Source organism: Abramis brama (genome assembly GCF_963993115.1).
Source record: "Abramis brama genome assembly, chromosome: 6".
Classification (NCBI taxonomy): Eukaryota; Metazoa; Chordata; class Actinopteri; order Cypriniformes; family Leuciscidae; genus Abramis; species Abramis brama.
The window spans coordinates 20,063,207-20,083,907 of NC_139968.1; the positions used below are offsets into that span (position 1 = coordinate 20,063,207).

Genomic DNA, 20,701 nt, shown 5'->3' on the forward strand with positions numbered 1-20,701 from the left:
AATGGTCAGTTATATTAAGTCATGGAAGAAAGAAGGTGGGCGACTGCTTATATACAGATTTGAGGGCAGTAAAAAGAGAGTTTGAGGCAGGAACAACCAACAACAGAGGAAAAGGACACTTGTCAGCTAATAGAAGTCTCTCCCTGCTGAAAACAACAGCTTAAACCTGCCAAAGATGGTTTTCTGCTCTTACTTGGTCTTCCAGAAGTAAGGTCGGTAGACCAGTTCAAACCAGCTAAGACAAGCAAACAAATTAAGGTTGGTTTAAGGTGTTTTCTTCAGCAGGAAAATAATTTCTGCTGGATGGATGTATGAGTGCAGGTAAGGTTGTGAGAGAAAACAAGACGGAGTCCTGAGGCTCATTTGAGGGAGTCGAAGGAAAAAACTCACATAAACATATGGACTCAGAATGGAGCTATTTCACAATCTCAGACCAAACACAAAAAAAGTTGAGGTAGGCAGTGGGAAGAGTTGTCAGTGGACAAATTCGTCCAGGTGGACATAAGAAAGAACAACACATAAAAAAGAGACACTGAGCTCACAAAAAAGGGGGTGCAGCATTTTCCTGTTAAGAAAGGCTTTTTACCCTCACTGATGAATAGGCCAATTATGTAAAGAGAATGAGAGAATGGAATGAGTAAGAAAAGACGCACTGCCACACACACACACATTATCGATTATGGGACGTAAGGTTTTGAAATGCATGAAGAATCAGAAGCGAAAGAGATGAGGTGTGTAAAAGGCTATGAGCCAAAAAGCGTCTGGGCTTCAGACTGGAGGAAATACAAGAGCCATTGGACACACACAATTACACACAATTACACACACAAGGCTTCTGTCAAGCCTTTCTGCCAATTAGTCATATATCCTTGTCACCTTTTCTAACTCCCTAGAAACACAAACCCATAAATTCCCAAGACACAGCTTTATTTCACACAACATCTTTCACACAACACATTTTGTCTTTCAGTAAGGTTTGGTTCATGAGGAATGGAGAGGGTAAATCAGTGATGTCAAAATCAGCGACATGGTCCCGCCTGCTGCCCACACACAGCATAGTGTGTCTAAAGGATATGTAATTAGCGCACACTAGACTTTTGGAATTACAGCGCTATTCTCTAACTCTGTCAAGTATTAAGCAGCCAAATAACAGACTTCACAAAATTGCACCAAATTCCGATTACACGGTACAAAAGACACAAGAAAAAGCTTGTGAAGTGTATGGGTTGGTTACCTAATAACACGTGACAGGCCATTAACAGGTACACAGCAATCATGATAGAGGACAAAGAATACAAAGAGGTATAGATAAAATATATCAATAGATCATGTATGTAAAAGAAGGATTGTTGCGCATGCATGGCAAGCATAGCGAGGACCACAGGACCAGACAAGTCCAATTCCACGACATCATCACAGCGGGACGGAATCACAGGCTGGAGCAGGAAGAAGAGCAGGAGGAGGTGGAAGAGGGTGGAGGTGTAGGAGCTACGGAGACCCACCTATCAGAGAGCGAGTGCCTACTGTCTAAGGAGTATTGGCGGCTGGTCCGCCTGCTCGAGCCAGAAGCCGAATCGAGATCGCTGCGGCCGTTGGTGGCGGAGTCTAAACTATCATAGCGTCTGGTGGGAGGGAAGGGGATGGGAGAGGCAGGAAGAGGAGGAGCATGAGAAATGTCTTTTTTATTCATTTTTCATCTCACCTCATCAGGCCACATTGGAAGGAAAATGACCCAACTTAAGGCAATGTTTAACCAAGCTGCTAAGAGACTCATATCAAAAGCATCACTTTGGGATCAGGATCTTTCTATTAATAAGACTTTATAAAGGATTTAAGAGGCTTTGAAAGAGGCCCTGTCCCAATAGGCGCACTTGATGTTGATTTACAGTCTCAAGGCCTTCTCTCCCACAGCTGGGTGGCCCATTTGTTGTTATAGTTTTCCGAAAGGCTGCTCTAAGTTTTCTGGGGCTATTATGCATCCCTTTAGATGAAGACTTCTTAGGGAACTACTGTTGGGACTTCTCAGACCCAACAGTCTGAATGGTAACTTGACTTGGAGAAGGACCCCGAGACCTTAAGGTGCCATTTGGGACAGGGCCAGAGTCTCAGAGCACAAAGTCTCCAGCATGCAATGCAAGAATGTTGGGAATAGCACTTTTGTAAGACAAAATGTTCAGGAAATAAAAGCTCGTTTTGAAGTGAACTGGGCAAAAAACGAGCAATTGAGGGGAAATGTTGCATTCATTCATATCAGTGGCACCAGTGTGGCTCCAAACCCATGAAGTGTATACAATGACGACTCATTCAATCCTTGTATACAGTCATCAATGCATAGGAATAAGAACAGAGGAAAGTTGTAAAGAAACAGTGAATGCTATTACCAACTAGCATTAGCAATAATACTGCACCCAAGAATTGGGAAAATGTACCTAATAGCTCTCTGGTTATCATAATCGTAGTCGTTAGTGTCGTTGTAACGGGAACCATGGTGCATGTTTCGGATGGGGTATTGGTGCATGGATGCGTTGGGCTGAGAAGTGGTGTAGAATGGAGGTGGGATGCTGTTGCTGGTTTCGCTGCGGTAATCACTGTCTCGATCATCCACAGCACTGTCTGGATCATCATCTGAGGAGCAAGTGCAGATTTTAAATGTAAATTGCGTGGATTAACCCTAATATCTGATTGTTTAATAGGAATGTTCCAGGACCAAAATGATGTTGATTCACAAACCCATCATACTTGAGTAAACAAAGTAAGTCCACCAGCAAGCATCAAAAAAGTTTTCTGCATGTTTTTTTTTTTAAACAAAGCTTACTTACTTTGTTGGTCCCCCCATAGACTCCAGTTACCTATGAAAACAATAAGTCAAGACAAATATTAGAAGTAGGCCAAAAAATCGGTGATGAAAATATATCTTTGTGGAACACATGCCTCTGTTTGACCATGAACAAGCAGCTTATTATAAACTATAAATTTGAGTTGTGAAATTACTAGGTGTGACATGGCAGTGCACAGTACATGAGAGTGACCTTGCCTGTGCACGCTAAGTGCTAATGGTTAATAGCTCTGATGTGAAGTAATATGGCCTGTTCACAAGCCAAAGCCACTCTAACAAGCCACTCCTCCTTATCCCACCCAGGCTTCAGATATCGCTGAATACGGTCCAGGAAATCTGCACCATGATGATAAGCCATCCATCAAGTGCTCAGAGATAAAGTAAACTCACATTGGACCTGCTGATGGGGTGATTGGTCTTCTAATGAGGTTCTGTACACATTAACCTACCAAGGGGCCATGTAATTTATAGTGTGAGTGTGAGTTGCGCTTGAAAGCTCACAGCACTGAGTTGATGGCATTGGAAGTGGTCTCTCGTGCTCCTCCTGGTATGTGTACTGCAAAATGAGCAAACAGAAATGATTGGCAAGCCAGTTTGAACAGATACAAGTCTTTTTTAATTAGGTCAGTAGTTCAAAAAATGCTGTTCAGGTCTCAGGCATTTCTCTGACAGACTCAAATTAATGCATGTTCTGCCCTTGGGCTCTGGGGAGGACAGTAAACACAACAAGCCTGGAGTTGAATAAGAAGACTCACATCTTGGTCCCTCATGGCATTGAGCTGCTCCAATTTCTTGGCCCAGTATCGAGCTTCCTCCTCCGGTATATCTGGAAGTATGAAAACCATAAGTTAGCATCAAAACTTAGTACAAGCAGTGACCAAATACAATATTGGAGAAAGTAATAAACAGCAAGGATACCTAATGGGAGTTCGAATCGTGTATCCAAAAGCACTCGATGAAAGGTGGGATCTTTGGTGCCGCAGATCTCATTTTCAGCCATAATGACCTGGGAGTCTAAAGTCAACCATTGTCCTGGACCTTCCTACAACACAATAGAAAAAAAAACAGTGGTATATCTACTATCAGAGACAAAGCTGTCTGTACATTTGGTTGGATCAACTAGAGAGATACATAACTCTAATTTAGCTAAAGTTTAAGCCTTGCAACTTTATCACCGCTATCACCTTAAACAAGCCACTTAATCCCAGATTGCTCCAGGGACACTGTCCTTGAAAGTGAACATTTTATGCCAACATTGTAGAAATAAATTCCACTGGTGCCGGTTCATCTAATCAATTTTAACTGGTAAGAAATTTTAACAAATATTAGCACATACAGGGAATTGTTTCTGCAACATGATTGCAATGAGAGCCAATGCCAGGCATCAGCTACAGATCTCTACATATAGCTCTACAGAGAGTGAGAAAAGATGCAAGCTGTTGGGGGCCAGGCCGGCCATCTGGGCTGTACCTCATTCGACTGCCGAATGCTGTGCAAAGGGATCCACAATGTGCCAACCATGGTGTCCCAGATCAGTCCTTTGTTCCATACCTCCACTGTCAGGCCCAGATCCAGCCTGTTAATCTCACTAGAAGATGGAGTGATGGGTAAATTTGAGAAAAAAGAGAGATGGACAGAGAAATTAATATATAGTATGATGATATGGATACTACACTCTGTTAGGAAGGTTCCATATATCTTCAGTTAATAACAAACTCGCATATAAAATAAAGAGCCCTAAGGCAAAAGTTGCTTAGTTACTTATATGAAATTCACAAAAAGCACATTTTTGAAATACTGTGGAGAAACTGCATGACTCAGTAATTTCATTTAGATTAGACATGCTGAAAAAACAGACCCCAGAGAATAGAAGAGGACAAAAAAAGATCAATTTTAACAGAGGCACAATATTAATGGAAAAATAAACAGAAAATAGCAAGAAAAACCCAACAGGGTGCAGACAATAATGCCATCTGTGCCTTGGGCCTCTCCAGTCACACTCCACAAGACTACACTCTCTAAAGCAGCATCAAATCCTAATAATAGCCTCAAATTTTACTTTAAAACCAATCCCTCTCAAAGACCATGGGGGCTAATCTTGGAGACAGTGGAGGCACCGCGTTAGACATTGCATAGCGAGATAAAGAGTAACTGAAGCAGATCTGGCTTATAGATGACTCAAGATGAGGTTGGCAAAAAATTTGCAGGTATCATTAATTTAGAACAAACTCATAATGCTAAGCAGGAGCACTAACAATTGCTTTGTTTTGCTTAGTGAGCTCCACTATTTAAATGTTTTATGTCTACTAGTTTACTGTATCTACTCATCCAGGACAATCACAAGACATATTTCATCTTAAGTTAATAAGATAAGATTTATTGCATTCAGTGGTAGGCAACGTCTGGGCCCTTGAGGGTGAAAAACCATTAGGGGTACTACTTGACTGCCATTACCTAGGGGATGCCAACTGTTACATAAGAAAACAGAAATAGTCCCTACATCAAGGTTCTTATAAGCCTCAAAACACTCTATGCAAGTTCGTGAACACAAATGTTTACATTCGTATTGCATTTCCCAGCACTGGCACTAGGGAAAGCACATTAAGAGCCCTATCATACACCTGGCGCAATGCAGCACCAAGAGCGACGCAAGTGTTTTTTGCTAGTTTCAGCCCGACGCAGTAATCATTTTCACGTCCTGCGCAACTTTGTTTAAATAGCAAATGCATTTGTGCAGATTTGTGCGCCCATGGCCTGGTCTGAAACGCAGGTCTGAAAATGAGGTGTGTTCAGGTGTATTGTTGGCGCATTGCTATTTTGAGGCAACTGAAATAGACTGCGCCATTGACCAACTGAAACCTGGTCTAAAGTCAAAGGCTCAATATTTGTTTTGTTATTTAAAGAGCGCGTTAGTAATGTGCACCTAAAGGCAGGTCCACAACACGTGTACACTCTGCTTATTACACACACAGGGACTCGCAGCAGCACACAAACATGCCAAATAAAAATAAAAGGATTACAATGAAAAGATTAATATTGTGTACATAAAGATATGGTGGAATCCGGCTTGTCCCGTAGATGGTCTGCTTGCGCGCTTTAACGCTCTGGAGACGCATTCAGTCTTTCCGTTTGCAAATTGTGCCATCTAGTGAATCCGCCAAGGCGCGAGTGCAACTGGCTTTTAAAGGTAATGGGAAATTACACTCTGATTGTTTTTTTGCACGTTACGCCCAAAACACACCCATTACTCATTAAGAGAATAGAGACAACCCTTTTAGACCATGCGCTGGGCGCGGCGACCATTTTTCCTATTGTTAAACTAGCAAAAGTGGATTCGGACACGCCCTAAGTGCACTTGCGCCGTGCGCTTTTGATCGTGCGCTTAGACCGTTAAAATAGGGCTCTATGTATGTACAATAGGACCTTATGCTTTCAATGCATTGGCCAAACATTTGCATCAGCATGTTTGCTAACTTGCATTAAATTTCTTGCTCATCTATTTTTTTTTTTTTTACTGCTAAGAGAAAGAGAAGTGGAACTCACAACATGAAGTCCTGTTCCCAACATGGCTGACTACCTCGCACAGCTATAGTGGTGCTTTTCACGTTCTGAACCTTCAGTGACACGTAGGTGTTGAATTTTTCTGCATGAAAATAACATTTTATAGCAAAAACACAACAGATAGGTTACATGTGTGGAAAGCTAGTTACAGTGATACTTCAGGCATACCTTGTGGTCCATCGAGCTTGGCTTTCTTCACTGTAATAGAGAGAGATGTGTATGTAAATAAGTGATAAACATAGGTATTAAAAATAATCACACTTTACATATCAGGCAGCGCATTTGAGATCCAATGTCAGCACATTTGCATTTGTGCAAGTGGAATTCAAGGCCCTAGACTCCAGTTTGCAGCAATTTATTTTCTTTCAGGGAGAGAGTGGCAATTGCACAACAGTTTGAACAAACAAAAAAGTTCTACCATGTTTTTTTTTTTTTTTTTTTTTTTTTTTGGAAACTGTCCATTTTAGTACTGCAATGTTTAAACAGGCAAAAAAAAAATCTATTTTTTGGACATGGTCCAATGGAACTGCAATGTTTTCTGGCATCAATACTAGATTTGTGGATATGTTGCATAGTGGTATTGCAATTTATTGCATGGTAAAATTTAAAAAAAAATTGGTAAAAATGGTAAATAAATATAATAATAATTCAATTTCCACAATATGGGGTGAATTTATGTTTACCTGATATCAAAGGACCATGGAATTACCATCCAATACTATCACTGTACCATGGTACTATCACAGTAGGCTTTAAAACCAGCATGTCAAGCAACAAAAAAATCATAGAGCTCAGCAAAGAAACAAATTCTCCAATACACAAATTTCTTACAGATTATTACAGATTATATTATTTCTTACAGAAAATTTGAGTGGTTATGAAACTGCAGAGATGGCTAGAGAGGCAGTCACTGTCAATTATGCTTAGGGGAAATCTGAAAAAAAAAACTGTTCTCCAACTGAGCTTCTTTTCAAAGCCGAGTGACGTCAACGGCCCCATTCATAATTCATATTCCCCTACTCAGTGTGAAGCAGCCTCGGGTTAAGGGGACCTTAAAATAATTCAGAGCCTTCCATTGTAATCCTTCAGTCAGCGTTCCTCTCTAAATTCAGTGCAGAATTTTTCCCTTCCTCAAAAACACCTACCGGATGACACTTTTAACCGCTGAGAGTAGCTTTAAGTTATAACGAATCTGAAGCATATGAGTCAGGGGCTTTTGAAAAACTGATGATATCACAAGCAAACCAAATGGAAATAGTCACGTTGCATTTATGTGTTTGCCAACACACTGCAAATTATCACTTGAACGTTGAACATTGAGCATCAGTTCCCTGCAGAGAAGAAGATATGTTAGTGTGAGTTTGGTGTTAGTTAAACTGGCAGATCAGATTAGTCAAAACTGGTTAAAGATAGTTAACAAGCATGATCTTTCCGATAAACTGGACTGATCAAGGAGGTCTTGCTGGTTAAGCTACAGTAGTTAGGAAGCCTAGTGGGGACACTAGCATTCAAAACACTGATATTTGATGGGCTGAATGATGTTCCAAGAATGCTAATAGCTCCAGATGAGACAGTTCCGGAAAAGAGAGGCCTTATGTGAGCAGAACAGCATGGAATAAGCACGGGAAGCGGAGTTCGCCCAAAGTAGTTGGTGTACAATCGACGTCTAGCCTAGAAATCTAGAAGCACCCTAGCGGCAGCAAAATTTATTTTGCAGCCAGTGTGGTCTAGCAACTCTCCATTGACTTTCAAGCTGGAAAAAACAAACTCTTGATTGGTCAGGCCAATCACATCGTGTATAGAGTAGGCGGGGCGGGCTTAACATAATGATGACAGAGTTGCGACGATTCCCTGCTACTTGAAAACAAAGAATGGCTACTGCTGCTGGCGAACAGCAGTCTTTCGAATCGGCTTTGGCCGTGACTCTGGAGGACTTTGAGAAAAGAGCAAAGAACGGCACTTAAGTCATTTCTAAAAAAGGAAGATGTGTTCGGAGTTTTGCCGACTGGATACGGCGAAAGTTTAATATACCACCTAGCCTTCTTCGTTGCTCTGATTGGTTGTAGCGCTATCCTATTGCATGCAGAGGGATTTTGAGAGACAACCGTTTATCCCGCCCCTCGGATTGAGCCGTGCCAATGGTGAGTTGCCAGACCTAACATCTTGATGTAGGTCTGGCTTGCCAGGCTAGTCGACGTCATGTAAAACCCATAATCAGCATAGTATGTGCGTGCTGTACGTATGCAGTCCGATTTTTCTAACCACGCACACTCTGTATGCTCAGCTCGCACATGCACCTTGTATTTTGCCCTTATTAGTTCATCCACAAGGGGGCAACAAGACGAAACAACAACAAACAACTACTTTGGACAGTAACAGTAGATGCCTGCATTGATGAGTGTTTGTGTGAGACCGTTAAGAAACACCTGAGACTCTAGACGTTATTCATAACGTCTAGAGAGAAATAGCGCAGACGCCAAACAAGGATGAAACTTTCTATGTCGAGCACCTGTGTTCGCACACGCTATCAAATGAAGTATAATTTGAAAGGCAATGCGTTAGGTTCTATGTATATGCTAAGCGAAGTATTCTTTGGGCTTAATGGTATTTCTGTCATGACAGCTCTCGGAGTGTTTGGCATGGTAATCGACATGACAATGTTGATATGTTTGGTCTTAGCGGAGTAGGTCTGCTACGCTGCTGCTGCTGCTGCTTTAGAGCAAGTACGGGACTTGCTACTACTAATACACACACAGACATGCTGCTGTGAGCAAGTAAGACATGCTGTTGCTGTACAATATAGTGTACATGTATTACCCATAGCAGATCTATAAAGGTGGAGCTGGGGTAGGAGGAGGGTTTCGCGCTGCAACTGCTACAGAAAATGCTGACCAAGTATTTGAAGGTTGAGCAGCGAGCTCATTGGCTACTGATACAGCAGGAACACAGCGGTCCCCTATAGATAACGATGTGATTGCAAACAAATTGAGTTAAGGACCTTAACCAATTTTAAAACTGTGGGAGACCACAGACATAAGGGCAGTTTCAAATAATTTTTAGCATTATAATCCTCCGAATGCACACATTAGAAGATTCGCCGAGAACGCGAGTCAACACACCCGTCGACTGTAACATTTTCACAGTGAGACGTGATCTCACGGAGACTCGCGAGAACAAACGTGACTCAAGAAGAAAAACAAATGGGATCGACGTCGTTAGCGCGTTAGTTTTGTTTTGCGGCAAGAAAAACAAAGGAGAAAAAAGGAATACGGGTGATCTTCTTTCTCAATACTCCACTTTTATGGCATGTGTGTGGCTGGCAAGTTTTTAGCTATAGAAGCACGCAACATCCGGTTGGTGAAGCTTGCTCGCTCTCATTGGCTATTGCGGGTATCACGTTGAAGGCCCTGTCCCAAATGGCACACTTCATATGCACTTTCGGTCTTGTGGACTTACAGTGGCAAGTCAGTGAGACTGTAGGGTGTCCCATTTGTCATTTTAAAGACACGAAAGTACGGACTCAGAGGAAGACCGCAAGTGCTTAGGGTGACATTTGGGACAGGGCCAGAGGCAGCCAGATCAAGAGTCATAAATATCAAACGATTTGGGATCGTGCAGGCTCCGATGCGATTGGGAGCAGTAAAATAATCATAATGACACCACACATTTGGACAAAAAGTTGGTTGCGAGAAGCCTTGAATCGGGAAACCCTTCGAAGGGATTAAGGCACAGGGATGAGCCCTTCAGAATGGAACGCAGGGTATGACAGGCTCGAAATGATCAACCGCTGCACCTCCGCTCAAAGTTCCCGCTCACGATTCACCGCTGCCTCCGCCCCGTCTCTGCCAGGGTTTCCTCTCTCATGCTCCCACGCACCGTTTCCTGCCATGTGGCTGGCATGCACGTGTGCTGCCTCTTTATCTCTTCCCCTCTTCCTCTCGCGCTCCATTAATCTGTCTGTGTAGCCGAGCATGGGCAGAGCGAGCTATATCCTGACACTAAATATAACCACTTAAGGGTGAATTTGAGAGAAGGGTTTTTTGGGGTGGGGGGCTAAAAGCTTGGCATAAAGGGATATTAAAACATGCATCAAAGAAGGCTTGGATTTACCATGTAGGCGTTTAAAGCAATCCATCAGTGATGAACTGCAATCTGAAAACTAATTATCTACATGCAGGAATTTGATGGAATAAAGCTGTTTTTCTCTGTGGAGAGAAGCATATGCAATATATTATATGTTATTGTAGTATAATTTATATACTTTTATAGTATTATTAAGTATTATTAATATATATTATATATATATATATATATATATTCCATTTTCCATTTTATTTTCTGTTTTAATCATTTTATTATGTGTTTTTGTCATATTTATTAGTGTTTTCTTTTTGTACATTTCTATAGGCCTATATATATTATATTTTGTTTGATTTTCAGTTTTAGAAAAGAAAAGAAGAAAACACTTTTCCGTTTTTAGTGCATCGTTGTAGTGTAAACGTACCCTAAGACCACTAGATTCAGTGTTATTTTTCTTATGAATGTAAATATCAAAGAAATATTGTATAAATTAGGTGAAGGTTTGTGATTTTGCAGTTGCATATGAATATTTTCTAATAGGCTATAACTACAGAGAAACAGTGCTAAATTATACATGGTAACTGTTGTTAGTGTTAACTACAATTCAGTCATAGGAAGTTAAATAGGCAGTTCTATTAAATTATTAATATGAAACGATCTTTGGCCCCCGCCCTTTAAAGGCAGAGTTCACTCAGAAATGAAAATCTCATCATTTACTCACTCTCAAAAACCTATACAAAAATCTTTTTCCTTGAGGAACACATATGAAGATGTTTAGTAGAACACCCAGGCTGCTCTTTTCCATACAATGAAAGGCAATGGTTTGATTGTATGGAAAAGTCAATGGACTAAATGGTGACATTTATTTTTATTTTTTGGTGATTCCTTTAATCTACTCATTCCATACTGAGTCACGATTTCCAGATTTTAAATAACAGCCTAGAATATTTTTTCTTTTATACAAACCAGACGTTTTAAACCCAGCTTAGAAATGGCACATTTAAATTCCCTGAAAACTGGCGATTGGTTATGCAAGAGGAATTCAAGACTTTTAACTTCAAAACACATCCAGGGGGAATTAGGCAAGCCTTACAGTACATCTGCTCAGGTTACTGCGGCAGGCGCCAAGCATGATGCCAGTCTGTGTGACACACACCCACACACCCACTGTCACTTTCGGACGCTGGTTGTGAATCTGCTGCCTGTTTAATTACAGAGTGGTGGCAGACGTGCCATGGATCAGAATGTCTGTGTGGGATGTGTTCAAAGAAACATGGCTTACAGGATCGTTCAGAATTCTGAGTCTCCTACAACAGATCTTCTACAACAGACCAATCTGATTTGCATGTCATCTTGCGTTTAATGGCAATCAAGAACTGAGCAAGGCACGCGAACATGGGCAAGTGGCCCATTGCACATGGCAGACCAAAAAGGCTAACAGTAAGTGCATGTGGAAGACATTCGGCAAAAAGATTTATTCTTTACTCTATTCATACTCTCAGACAAAACCCAGGGACCCCTAACATAAAAAAAAATCTCAAATCTAGGATGCATAACACTGGTCAGCACAATATTAACATGAGCTAAGAATAAACTAGAATTTTGCAGCATTTTTGATCTTGGTTATTGTTATTTTCCACGTATACACATGAAATATGTATTAAACATAAAAAATGAGAATACGCAAATATGTGTTAAAAAACATAACCATAAAAAATAGCAACCAAAGCTAAAATTATGAAATGAAAGTTCAGCTAAATGTGTCATTGTGCATAAAAAATGTATAATAAAAAAATCATACAAAACATTACAACGGCAACAAAAGCTAATATTAAGAAACATGACAGCAGTCTCATCGTCCCTCATTTTTAATATTAATTTTTTTTAAATATATTTTTTTTTTAAAATAATTAAAAAAGAAAACAATACTACTTAAATGTCAAATCGATTAATCACGATTAATTGCACATAACATAAAGTTTTTTGTTTATATGATATGTGTGTATATATATGTGTGTGTGTGTGTGTATACACCCATATATGTATGTATATATATATTATATACATATATTATATAAACAAAAACTTTTATGTTAGATGTGATTAATCGCGATTAATCGATTTGGCGATTAATCGACAGCACTAATACAATATTAATGACATTTAAAATTAAATTAAAATAAATTAAATATTTAAAAATAATTCTGTAGCCTACACCAATAGTGATTATTTTAATGCTTTTGCGAATAAAATATTATTATAACATTTTATTATATTATTATAGGCCAGGCCAAAAATGCATCACTTAATTTTACACAATACCCTGGTCTGTCCCTCTATCTTCAAACGGGTCTATTTATATGTCCATTTATCAATTTAGACCATATAATGATTTAAAATGTTTTGTATTTTTTATAGCTACTTGTAAGCGTACTTCAGTAGAATAAATGTAGCAATTACAACAAAGAAAATAACACCTGTAATGTTGTCATCTGCCATGAACGCTTTGAACTATAAAGCCATTTTACGCCCGTACAGTAAACACAGTTAAAAATAGATGTATCATACATCAAAGTAGATCCCATCTGAGCAGGGGAGAAAAAGCTTTTGGAATATCAAGGGAACACACCCCTGAATACTGGCTGCATTTAAAACACGGGCGGATTCAATATACTGATATCCCTGTGCATTTCTAGAAACAAACTGCACATTTTATACAATAAATAAATACTTGTAGCCTAAATAAAGCGATAGGAGGACTAAGTTATTAAGCTAAAATACTAAAAAGAGGCATTGCACAGAGGATACACACCTTCTACCTGACATTTCACACTGTCTGTAACCCTACAGTTCAGCTTCTGTTGCATTAATAGAAACCAATAATAATATTAAACTCCACCGAAGAAGAATATTTAACCGATGATTGATCCTTGATCAGAATATTCATTCTTGAAAGCACGTAAGGCGCCTAAAAACTATGCATTTAATTAAATGCAGTATTAGGTGATTTGTTAAAGACAGTATTTTTCAAATACAATATCATTTTTTTTTTAACCCTTAATATGTCTAAAGACATACAATCAATGTATATAACGCATAACCAACAGCTGGTATGTAATGCATCCAAATATGAAAGAATGCACTTACCTCCAACACACAGCAGTGACATCTCTTTATTTATTATTATCCGCGCCCTTTTGAGTTAGCTTGGATAATAAAACTGTTTTTAAAACCGATTTATTTGATTTTTTTTATATATGTTGAGAAACCTCCCCTTCTTGTTACCAAACTCTAACCCACAATATATAAAAATAACTACTCCGAATCCTTCAGATAATTCAATCCGAGGGCGTTTTTCAACCACCCTCTCGATGTAGACCGCTGTTATCCGGGCTGTGAGTGAATGTTAGCGCTGTTTTTTCAGCCGCTCGTAACGCGCCGCACAGCCATCTTGTTCAGTTCAGCACCGCCGCCGCGAGGATAGCTACTACAGTGACGTCACGGCCCGAGCTGTGCACGAGAGCAGTGACAGCAGCAGCGCACGCGGACGCCTCTCCTTTCTAGACAGCCGAAGCGTGGATGGAGCAGTACTTAAAACTGCACATTAAAAAGTGCCTTTTTAATTGGCAGATTCATGAAATACTGTTTTAATGGAAATAAGTCAGAAAAAAGGCTTTAGGGTCCAAGAGACTCCAAAGCCCGTTTTAATAGGTCGAAAAACTAACTTAAAGGGATAGTTCTCCCAAAAATAAAATCTTTTTCTTTTCTTTTTTTCTCTTCGTTTACTCACCGCCATGTTGTTCCAAACTCGTAAAACTGACTTTATTCTGTGAAACGCATATGAACGGTGAATGATGGTCCCAGTCTCCATTAACTTTTATTATTGAAAAAGATTATGCGAAAGTGAATGGTGGCTGAGGCGGTCCGTCCATAGCATTATCTCCGTTATGACTTTTCCTAATTTCATTTTATTTAAAAAAGTATATATATATAAATAATTTTTCAATTGTACTGCTATTATCTTCCAGAACAACGACTAGAGATTATAAAATTAAGACTTTTTTGTTGGAAGTAATTTCTTTTTTTTCTTTCTTTTTTTTGACTTGCATATATTTTTAGCTGCATTTAGTAAGAGTCACATTCAATTCTTAGGCATGGAGAAAACATGGTTGAATGTGATATACTGAAAATGTACTTCCAAAGGATATGAGATGTGTTTCTTTTGCTCAAGGGAACACACACACACACACACACACACCTTTTTTCCTTAGCCTATAGGTTTCTTTATGTCATGGACAATGTCACCCTCTACTGGATATGGGTTCAACCACAGAAAGAATAATGGAATAATTTAAAATAAAGTAAAACCATTCTTATCAGATTTTATTATCTTTTTTTCACCACAAGTTTCCCCACCCAATATTAAAATAATTCATACAGTCAAAAAATTTCAATTCAAGTACATCACCAAAGCAGTGTAAACTCTGACACATGAAATATTTTAATGCTAGAATTCATCACCCTTTGCAATGCCAACTGATTTATGTTCTGTTCAAAAGGGAATGCAACCAAAAATCAACATTACTTAGGAATTTTTATTAAGACTAAGCATGTTACTCAATGTTTAGAGTAAATGCCGCAGAAATTCTCAAGAGCATCTTGCAATCCACAGCGCTGTGCAGTAAGGCTTCAGGTCAACCAATGTAAAAAACGCTACACATTTCATTACAATATCTTAGTAAAGACAATAGTAGCATGCCTTTAATCCATGGTTTCTGGACTTAGTCTTCCCATGAGCTGCTGTAATTGTCAAAACAGCAATAATATGATGTATTAGGTGATTGATGTCAATAAGTTTAGAATCCACTGGCACCAGTGTTACAAATTAGCTTATCGGTCAAGCTAGCCTTGTCAAAATATCCAATTAAACCGTAAACCGTATGGCCGTGAGACAGAGATGTTCGAGGCAGATCCAGGCCTTCCGAATCCTTTTGTCAGCCTGATGTAGAACCTCTAAATCCCACCATTCAAAGCTTCTCACTGGAAGAAAATGAAGAAGAAAAAAGATGACTACCAGATAGTATGATCTTATGCAGTGGTGGACAGTAACAAAGTATTTTTTACATGGTTACATGTACTTAAGTAAATTTTTCAAGAATCTGTACTTTATCAGAGTATTTCTATTTTTGGAAACTTGTCCTTCACAACATTCCAAAACATAATTTACATAATATACTTGAACATTAGGAAAAGTAATTTCCTAATGTTCAATTTTAATATTGATTATTGTATATCGTTATGTATATTATATGTTTATGCTATGCGTCACCACATATTTACAAACATTTAGTTTTTCCTTATTTTTACACTTGAATTATCAATAACTTTACTATTTTTTTAGTATCCACCTTTTTCTTCTGGTTTAGGGAAGTTCCACTCAAAAAGACTGAACAAATCATTTCAAATCATAAGGTTGCGCAACAAATAATCCTTATCCATCAGTTTGACTGAATGAGCTGTACAATTTCCTTCATGTTCTCATGTTCAGACTTCAAGAGAATAACGTAACGCTTGGGATTTTAATGTGATACAGTGCCCTCGACTAATATTGGCACCCGTGGTAAATATGAGGAAAGGCGGCTGTGAAAATAAACTTGCATTGTTTATCTTTATGATCTTACATTAAAAAAGAATTCACAAAATTCTAAGCTTTCATTGAAGTAAAACAATTGAAAGTGGGGGGCAAATCTCATTATGAAATAAATGTTTGTTGGCCACAATTATTGGCACCCAATTTTTGCAACATCCATTTCCCAATTTTTGGGAAGTTCCCCAACACTTCTAATCCCTATAAGCAGTGTTTGGAATGTTTCTAAAAGCAGGTAAATATGATATTTATTGTCTGGGACAATGACGTATATCACTTTGAATCATTATCACCCAGTTAATGAACATTTTTGATTAAGGCAACTCATGTTACATAGTCTGATAGGTCCGTAATGTTGCTGCTGAAATATATAGAGGTTTTGGCGTTACTCATTGTCAGTTTTTTTGTAATTTGTTAATGCTTTTACACTTTTTAATTTCCTTTCAATGTTGAATGGTTGAAGGGCGAGTAGAATAATATCATCTCATTGTACCAAATTTTTAAGAAAAATGCTTATTATTGCATTCATGGAGCAAACCTTTCACTGGTTGTTTACAGTTTAACAGAAGCTACTCCCATAATCCGTGCAAAGCATCATAAGGAAGGCATAGGAAAAAGTTGGATAGGCCTACTGAAGTAAAAGTTTTGGTAATACAATAAAACATTTACTTATTTGCAGATCAATAAATATTAAATATATGCACTAATTTTAATTATTGACTAGTGCTAGAATAGAATAAATAATAAACATGGTTCATTGATTAGTACTTTTTACTGGAGTAAAAGAAAAAAAAGTACTTTTACTGGAGTAATATTTTATTAGGGTATCCGTACTTTTACTCAAATACTTAATTTACGTACTTTGTCCACCAATGGTCTTATAGTACATAATATTGCACAACAGTTACCTGTCTAGGTGAGCTAAGAGCTCTTGTAGCTTGAGGACTAAGCCACGATGCTCATGAGGCCTGCTCTCTAATGCACTACTCAAGCGACTCAGGTACGAGTCCAGCGTTCCAATCGATGGCGTCTCACCCGTGCCTAAACGAAAAACAAACTTGTTTCCCATTGCAATCATCTATCATGGTACTAGTATTATGGGCACTGTATTGTACTAACCTGGCAAGGGCACAGTGGCCAGGCTGCTGACCAGTGTCTGTTTGATCGCCTGTAGGTGGCGCTGTAGAGCCTGTGTGCGAAGCTCATCCTGGCCCAGCTCAGCTTCCAGTCGCTCTTTAGCGCTGAACATGTCGGCAATGTGCTTCTGGAGAACCGCATTCTGCTCTTCGTACTCCACGTTAGCCTTGCGCAGTCGTCGCAGCTCCGCTTCTCGCGCTGGGAATTGCGTAATTTTAAGAAAACAGCTTTCCACGTGGATGTTTACGGTTTGAACATTAAAACCCTAACTCACCTTTGTTTTGGTCTAGAAATTCTTCTGTGAAAATAGGGACGTCAAATCTGGTTGTAAGGTCCGAGTTCTGGAGGAAACCGTTTCATTAGACAGGTTGCAAGAACAATGTCCACGTCTTCAAAGTATCTACTTCAGGAATGTGGTGGAAACATTTACGAATTCAGGCTTTGTTTGTACACTTACCTTAAAACCAGTTGATCCTGAACTGTTGGCATTGATAATGACAGAAGCCACCTCTTCTGTAAAAAGAACAATAGGAAAATGCATTGCTCTAAAACTAATATTTGATTTTTAATAGCCAATTATAGCATACTTCACAAAAAAGGTAAATGCAAACAGACATGGGGGGGGGAAAACAGAAAAGTACTCAAATAACAAAACAAAAAAGAAGCATTTTTACCTCTCTTTATTCTCTTGTCCTGAACTTTTGCACATGTGATCTGATAAGCTTCACTTTTCTGATACTCCCTGAGTTCTCGTGCATACTGCATTTTGTCCCTTTCGGCTTCATCTAGGTAGCGCTGTAAACAAAATAGTTCCGAAGGATGATATTTCAGCTTAAATGGACAGTCAATTCACAAAAATATATAATAATAATAATACCTGCTTATCATGAGGAGCCAGGCGGCTCCATTCTGCTCCGAGTCTCTTGGTGATTTCCGGGAAGGGAAGATCCGGGTGAACGGCTCGGATGTGTTCGCGTCTCTCATTTAGGAAACGTACGTAACCGGTAACCGGAGCCTTGGGGCCATTTGGTAAAACCTTCTTTCTCTTTTTCCCTTTTGGCCAACCTCGCTTCTTTACCGGCTGTGAAGTCGATTGGTTCTGTAATAAATCAATTCAAATAAATATGAATCAAATTTGGGAAGAATGTATTACGACAAATATGAGTGTGCTTGACCACAAAACCTTTTACGATGACTCAATTACATATTTGAAGTACTTGTATTCTGTGATATATTATGATCTTACCTCCTCCTGTGCCGAGTCAGTGTGGTGAGAGTCTTTGGAAGCAGGAGCATCAGTTTGCTCTTGCTTTACACCACCCATAATATGAAAGTCAAGGAATTCTGGGACACAGAATTAAAGAGCATCTGTTTAGATTGGATTAAATACTTTCTTACCTAATCAATATGCATTGGTTGCGTTTAAGCAACAGTGAAGTTTGCACACTTTAAGATCACTATCAATCAATTACATATTTGGGTAGCATGGTTACTATAGTTAACTAAAACTGGTTTAAATACATTTCTCATTACTTGAAATAATAAAAATAAAAAAATTATATATATATATATATATATATATATATATATATTTACTTTTATCTCAACTAGCTTTTAATTTAGTTTAACTTAATGGACTAATAAAATATATAAAAATGAATAAAAAATATAGAGACAAAAAACAAAAACTAATAAAAATGACGAAATTATTACAACTTTAACTAAAATGCAAAACATAAAAATAATTAAAATATATATATACACTAACGAAAACTATTATAGTATCTCAATGATACTAAAATAACACTGTAGGGCAGCACATCCGCAAAATGTTGCCTAGATAGGCATCATTAATTTATTTGGAAACACAGCCATTAACGTTATATAAATCGATTGTTGGGTTATTTGATACGTGTTTTGTTTACATAAAATATGTTAACGCGCGTGTAAGTTGGAGCTTTTTTGCTGCATTAATGTTTAAAAATTACTTCTCTCTGCATTACCGGTTATTATTATTATTAGCTAATGTAGCATAGTTGGCTAACTAGCCTCTGCTGAAGCTCAGATGAATTAAATAAATCGTGTCTTCATTTCGAAAGTTTATTTATATATATTTATATCTATCTGTTTGTATTTATCAGTAACGTTCGTGCGGTTAATACACAAAATTCCCACTTACCTAAATTAGTGCCCGTTTGCTTAACTCAAACGCTAGCTCCGCCACAAACGTTGGTTTGATTGACAGTTCCTTGGTGGTTTTGATTGGTTAGTGGGATTAGGTAGGCGGGGTCAACGGCAACGTGCTTCGTTTGCATTGCGCATGACTGGAAATAAAGTTGTTATTATGGACTACAAGAGCAAAGCCGCATTCCAGCCATGATACGAGCATTTGTCCATTTTCTGCTATGACTACAAAATTGTATTCAGTTGTAGTCTTTGGCTACTAATTATTAAGTAAACTCAGATTTCATATTTTATTCACTCAATAGCCTACGAAAGCGATACGAATTCAGCACAAAAACACAGCACAATAAAAATAATATAATAAAAAAAATTCTACAGTTAGTGGTAGTAGTATTCTACAGTTGGTTGTGCTATCAACTTCCATGATTGGCCATAATATCTGCAGGTTCATTTAAGAGGTTTGTTCAAAATGACTGATTCATCCAGTAATTAAACAAGTGAAGTCTTTATGAGTGAGTTATTGAATCATTCATTCAAACTTATGAAAAAAATTTTTTATTAATTATTTTAAATAGACTGCAGCAAATAATATTGTATCAGAACCTGTTATTTAGTTTAGTAGTCTAATCAGATACGAGGGAGAATTGTGATCTCTGGTTTAAAAAAAGGCTATTCTTAATTTTCAGAATTGTGCAGCTCATTGAGAAAAACATGATAACCTCATGTGATGAAGCAGGTTGTGAGAAGGAGGGGGAGATCAACTCATTAAATTCTTCTTCCAAAATAAATTAGAATCAGCAATTGAAATTATTTCTCAGAATTCTTATATTAGAATACAACTACATGTTTAGGTAACATGTTTAAAAAAAAAACTCCAATGTCTATATGGGACCATCCTCAAAACAAAAACTTTTATAAAATGATAAACATCAGATTTCAAGCCATTAAAGTAAAGGGACATGTCAATATTATTATGTATTCTAGATAGATTATTATCCAAATTATTTAGAGTTTTAGAATGCACATTAGCTTTAATTTCCCTTAGAAGTGGATTCACCTTTAAATTTTCAAAGTAACATCCAAAACATTCTACAGTTTTTGTATTATAAATGTATTATAAATGCTTGCGTGACCTTTTAAATTCTGCATGCACCACATATACAGATGCTTACACAATGTAACTTTAATTTGCCAAAAATTACACAGGAAATTATCTCTAAGCAGAGATTCTGTAAAATGAACAGTTTGTGCCACAC

At 38.2% G+C, this 20,701-nt stretch overlaps 2 protein-coding genes across 2 annotated transcripts in view; both read right to left on the bottom strand.

Moving 5' to 3' along the window:
* unc13a (unc-13 homolog A (C. elegans)) overlaps positions 1-13,943 on the bottom strand; it is a 43,727-nt gene extending 29,784 nt beyond the window's left edge. Inside the window, exons 1-10 of the mRNA XM_084117858.1 lie at positions 13,625-13,943; positions 6,566-6,595; positions 6,380-6,479; positions 4,307-4,424; positions 3,755-3,878; positions 3,592-3,662; positions 3,338-3,392; positions 2,820-2,849; positions 2,430-2,625; positions 1,503-1,622 (exon numbers count right to left, since the gene is read on the bottom strand). Of these exons, the coding sequence (XP_083973984.1) occupies positions 1,503-1,622; positions 2,430-2,625; positions 2,820-2,849; positions 3,338-3,392; positions 3,592-3,662; positions 3,755-3,878; positions 4,307-4,424; positions 6,380-6,479; positions 6,566-6,595; positions 13,625-13,646 (866 nt within the window). The 5' untranslated portion in view covers positions 13,647-13,943. The remainder of the gene's footprint in view (positions 1-1,502; positions 1,623-2,429; positions 2,626-2,819; positions 2,850-3,337; positions 3,393-3,591; positions 3,663-3,754; positions 3,879-4,306; positions 4,425-6,379; positions 6,480-6,565; positions 6,596-13,624) is intronic.
* An 891-nt stretch (positions 13,944-14,834) lies between these two features.
* Positions 14,835-19,516, bottom strand: hmg20b (high mobility group 20B). The gene is made up of 9 exons (XM_084116252.1): positions 19,441-19,516; positions 18,508-18,605; positions 18,139-18,360; positions 17,936-18,056; positions 17,719-17,774; positions 17,536-17,602; positions 17,244-17,459; positions 17,033-17,165; positions 14,835-15,517 (listed from the first exon to the last, which is right to left on the bottom strand). The coding sequence occupies exons 2-9, from the start codon at positions 18,583-18,585 to the stop codon at positions 15,505-15,507; spliced, it is 906 nt and encodes a 301-aa protein (XP_083972378.1). The 5' UTR covers positions 18,586-18,605; positions 19,441-19,516; the 3' UTR covers positions 14,835-15,504.
* Between the last annotated feature and the right edge of the window lie 1,185 nt (positions 19,517-20,701).

Coding starts and splice junctions, on each gene's coding strand:
- hmg20b (XM_084116252.1), bottom strand. CDS start 18,585: ATGGGTGGTGTAAAGCAAGAGCAAACTGATGCTCCTGCTTCCAAAGAC. Junction 17,775..17,935: donor GGACAAGAGAATAAAGAGAG/GTAAAAATGCTT, acceptor TTCTTTTTACAG/AAGAGGTGGCTTCTGTCATT. Junction 17,603..17,718: donor CAGGATCAACTGGTTTTAAG/GTAAGTGTACAA, acceptor GGTTTCCTCCAG/AACTCGGACCTTACAACCAG.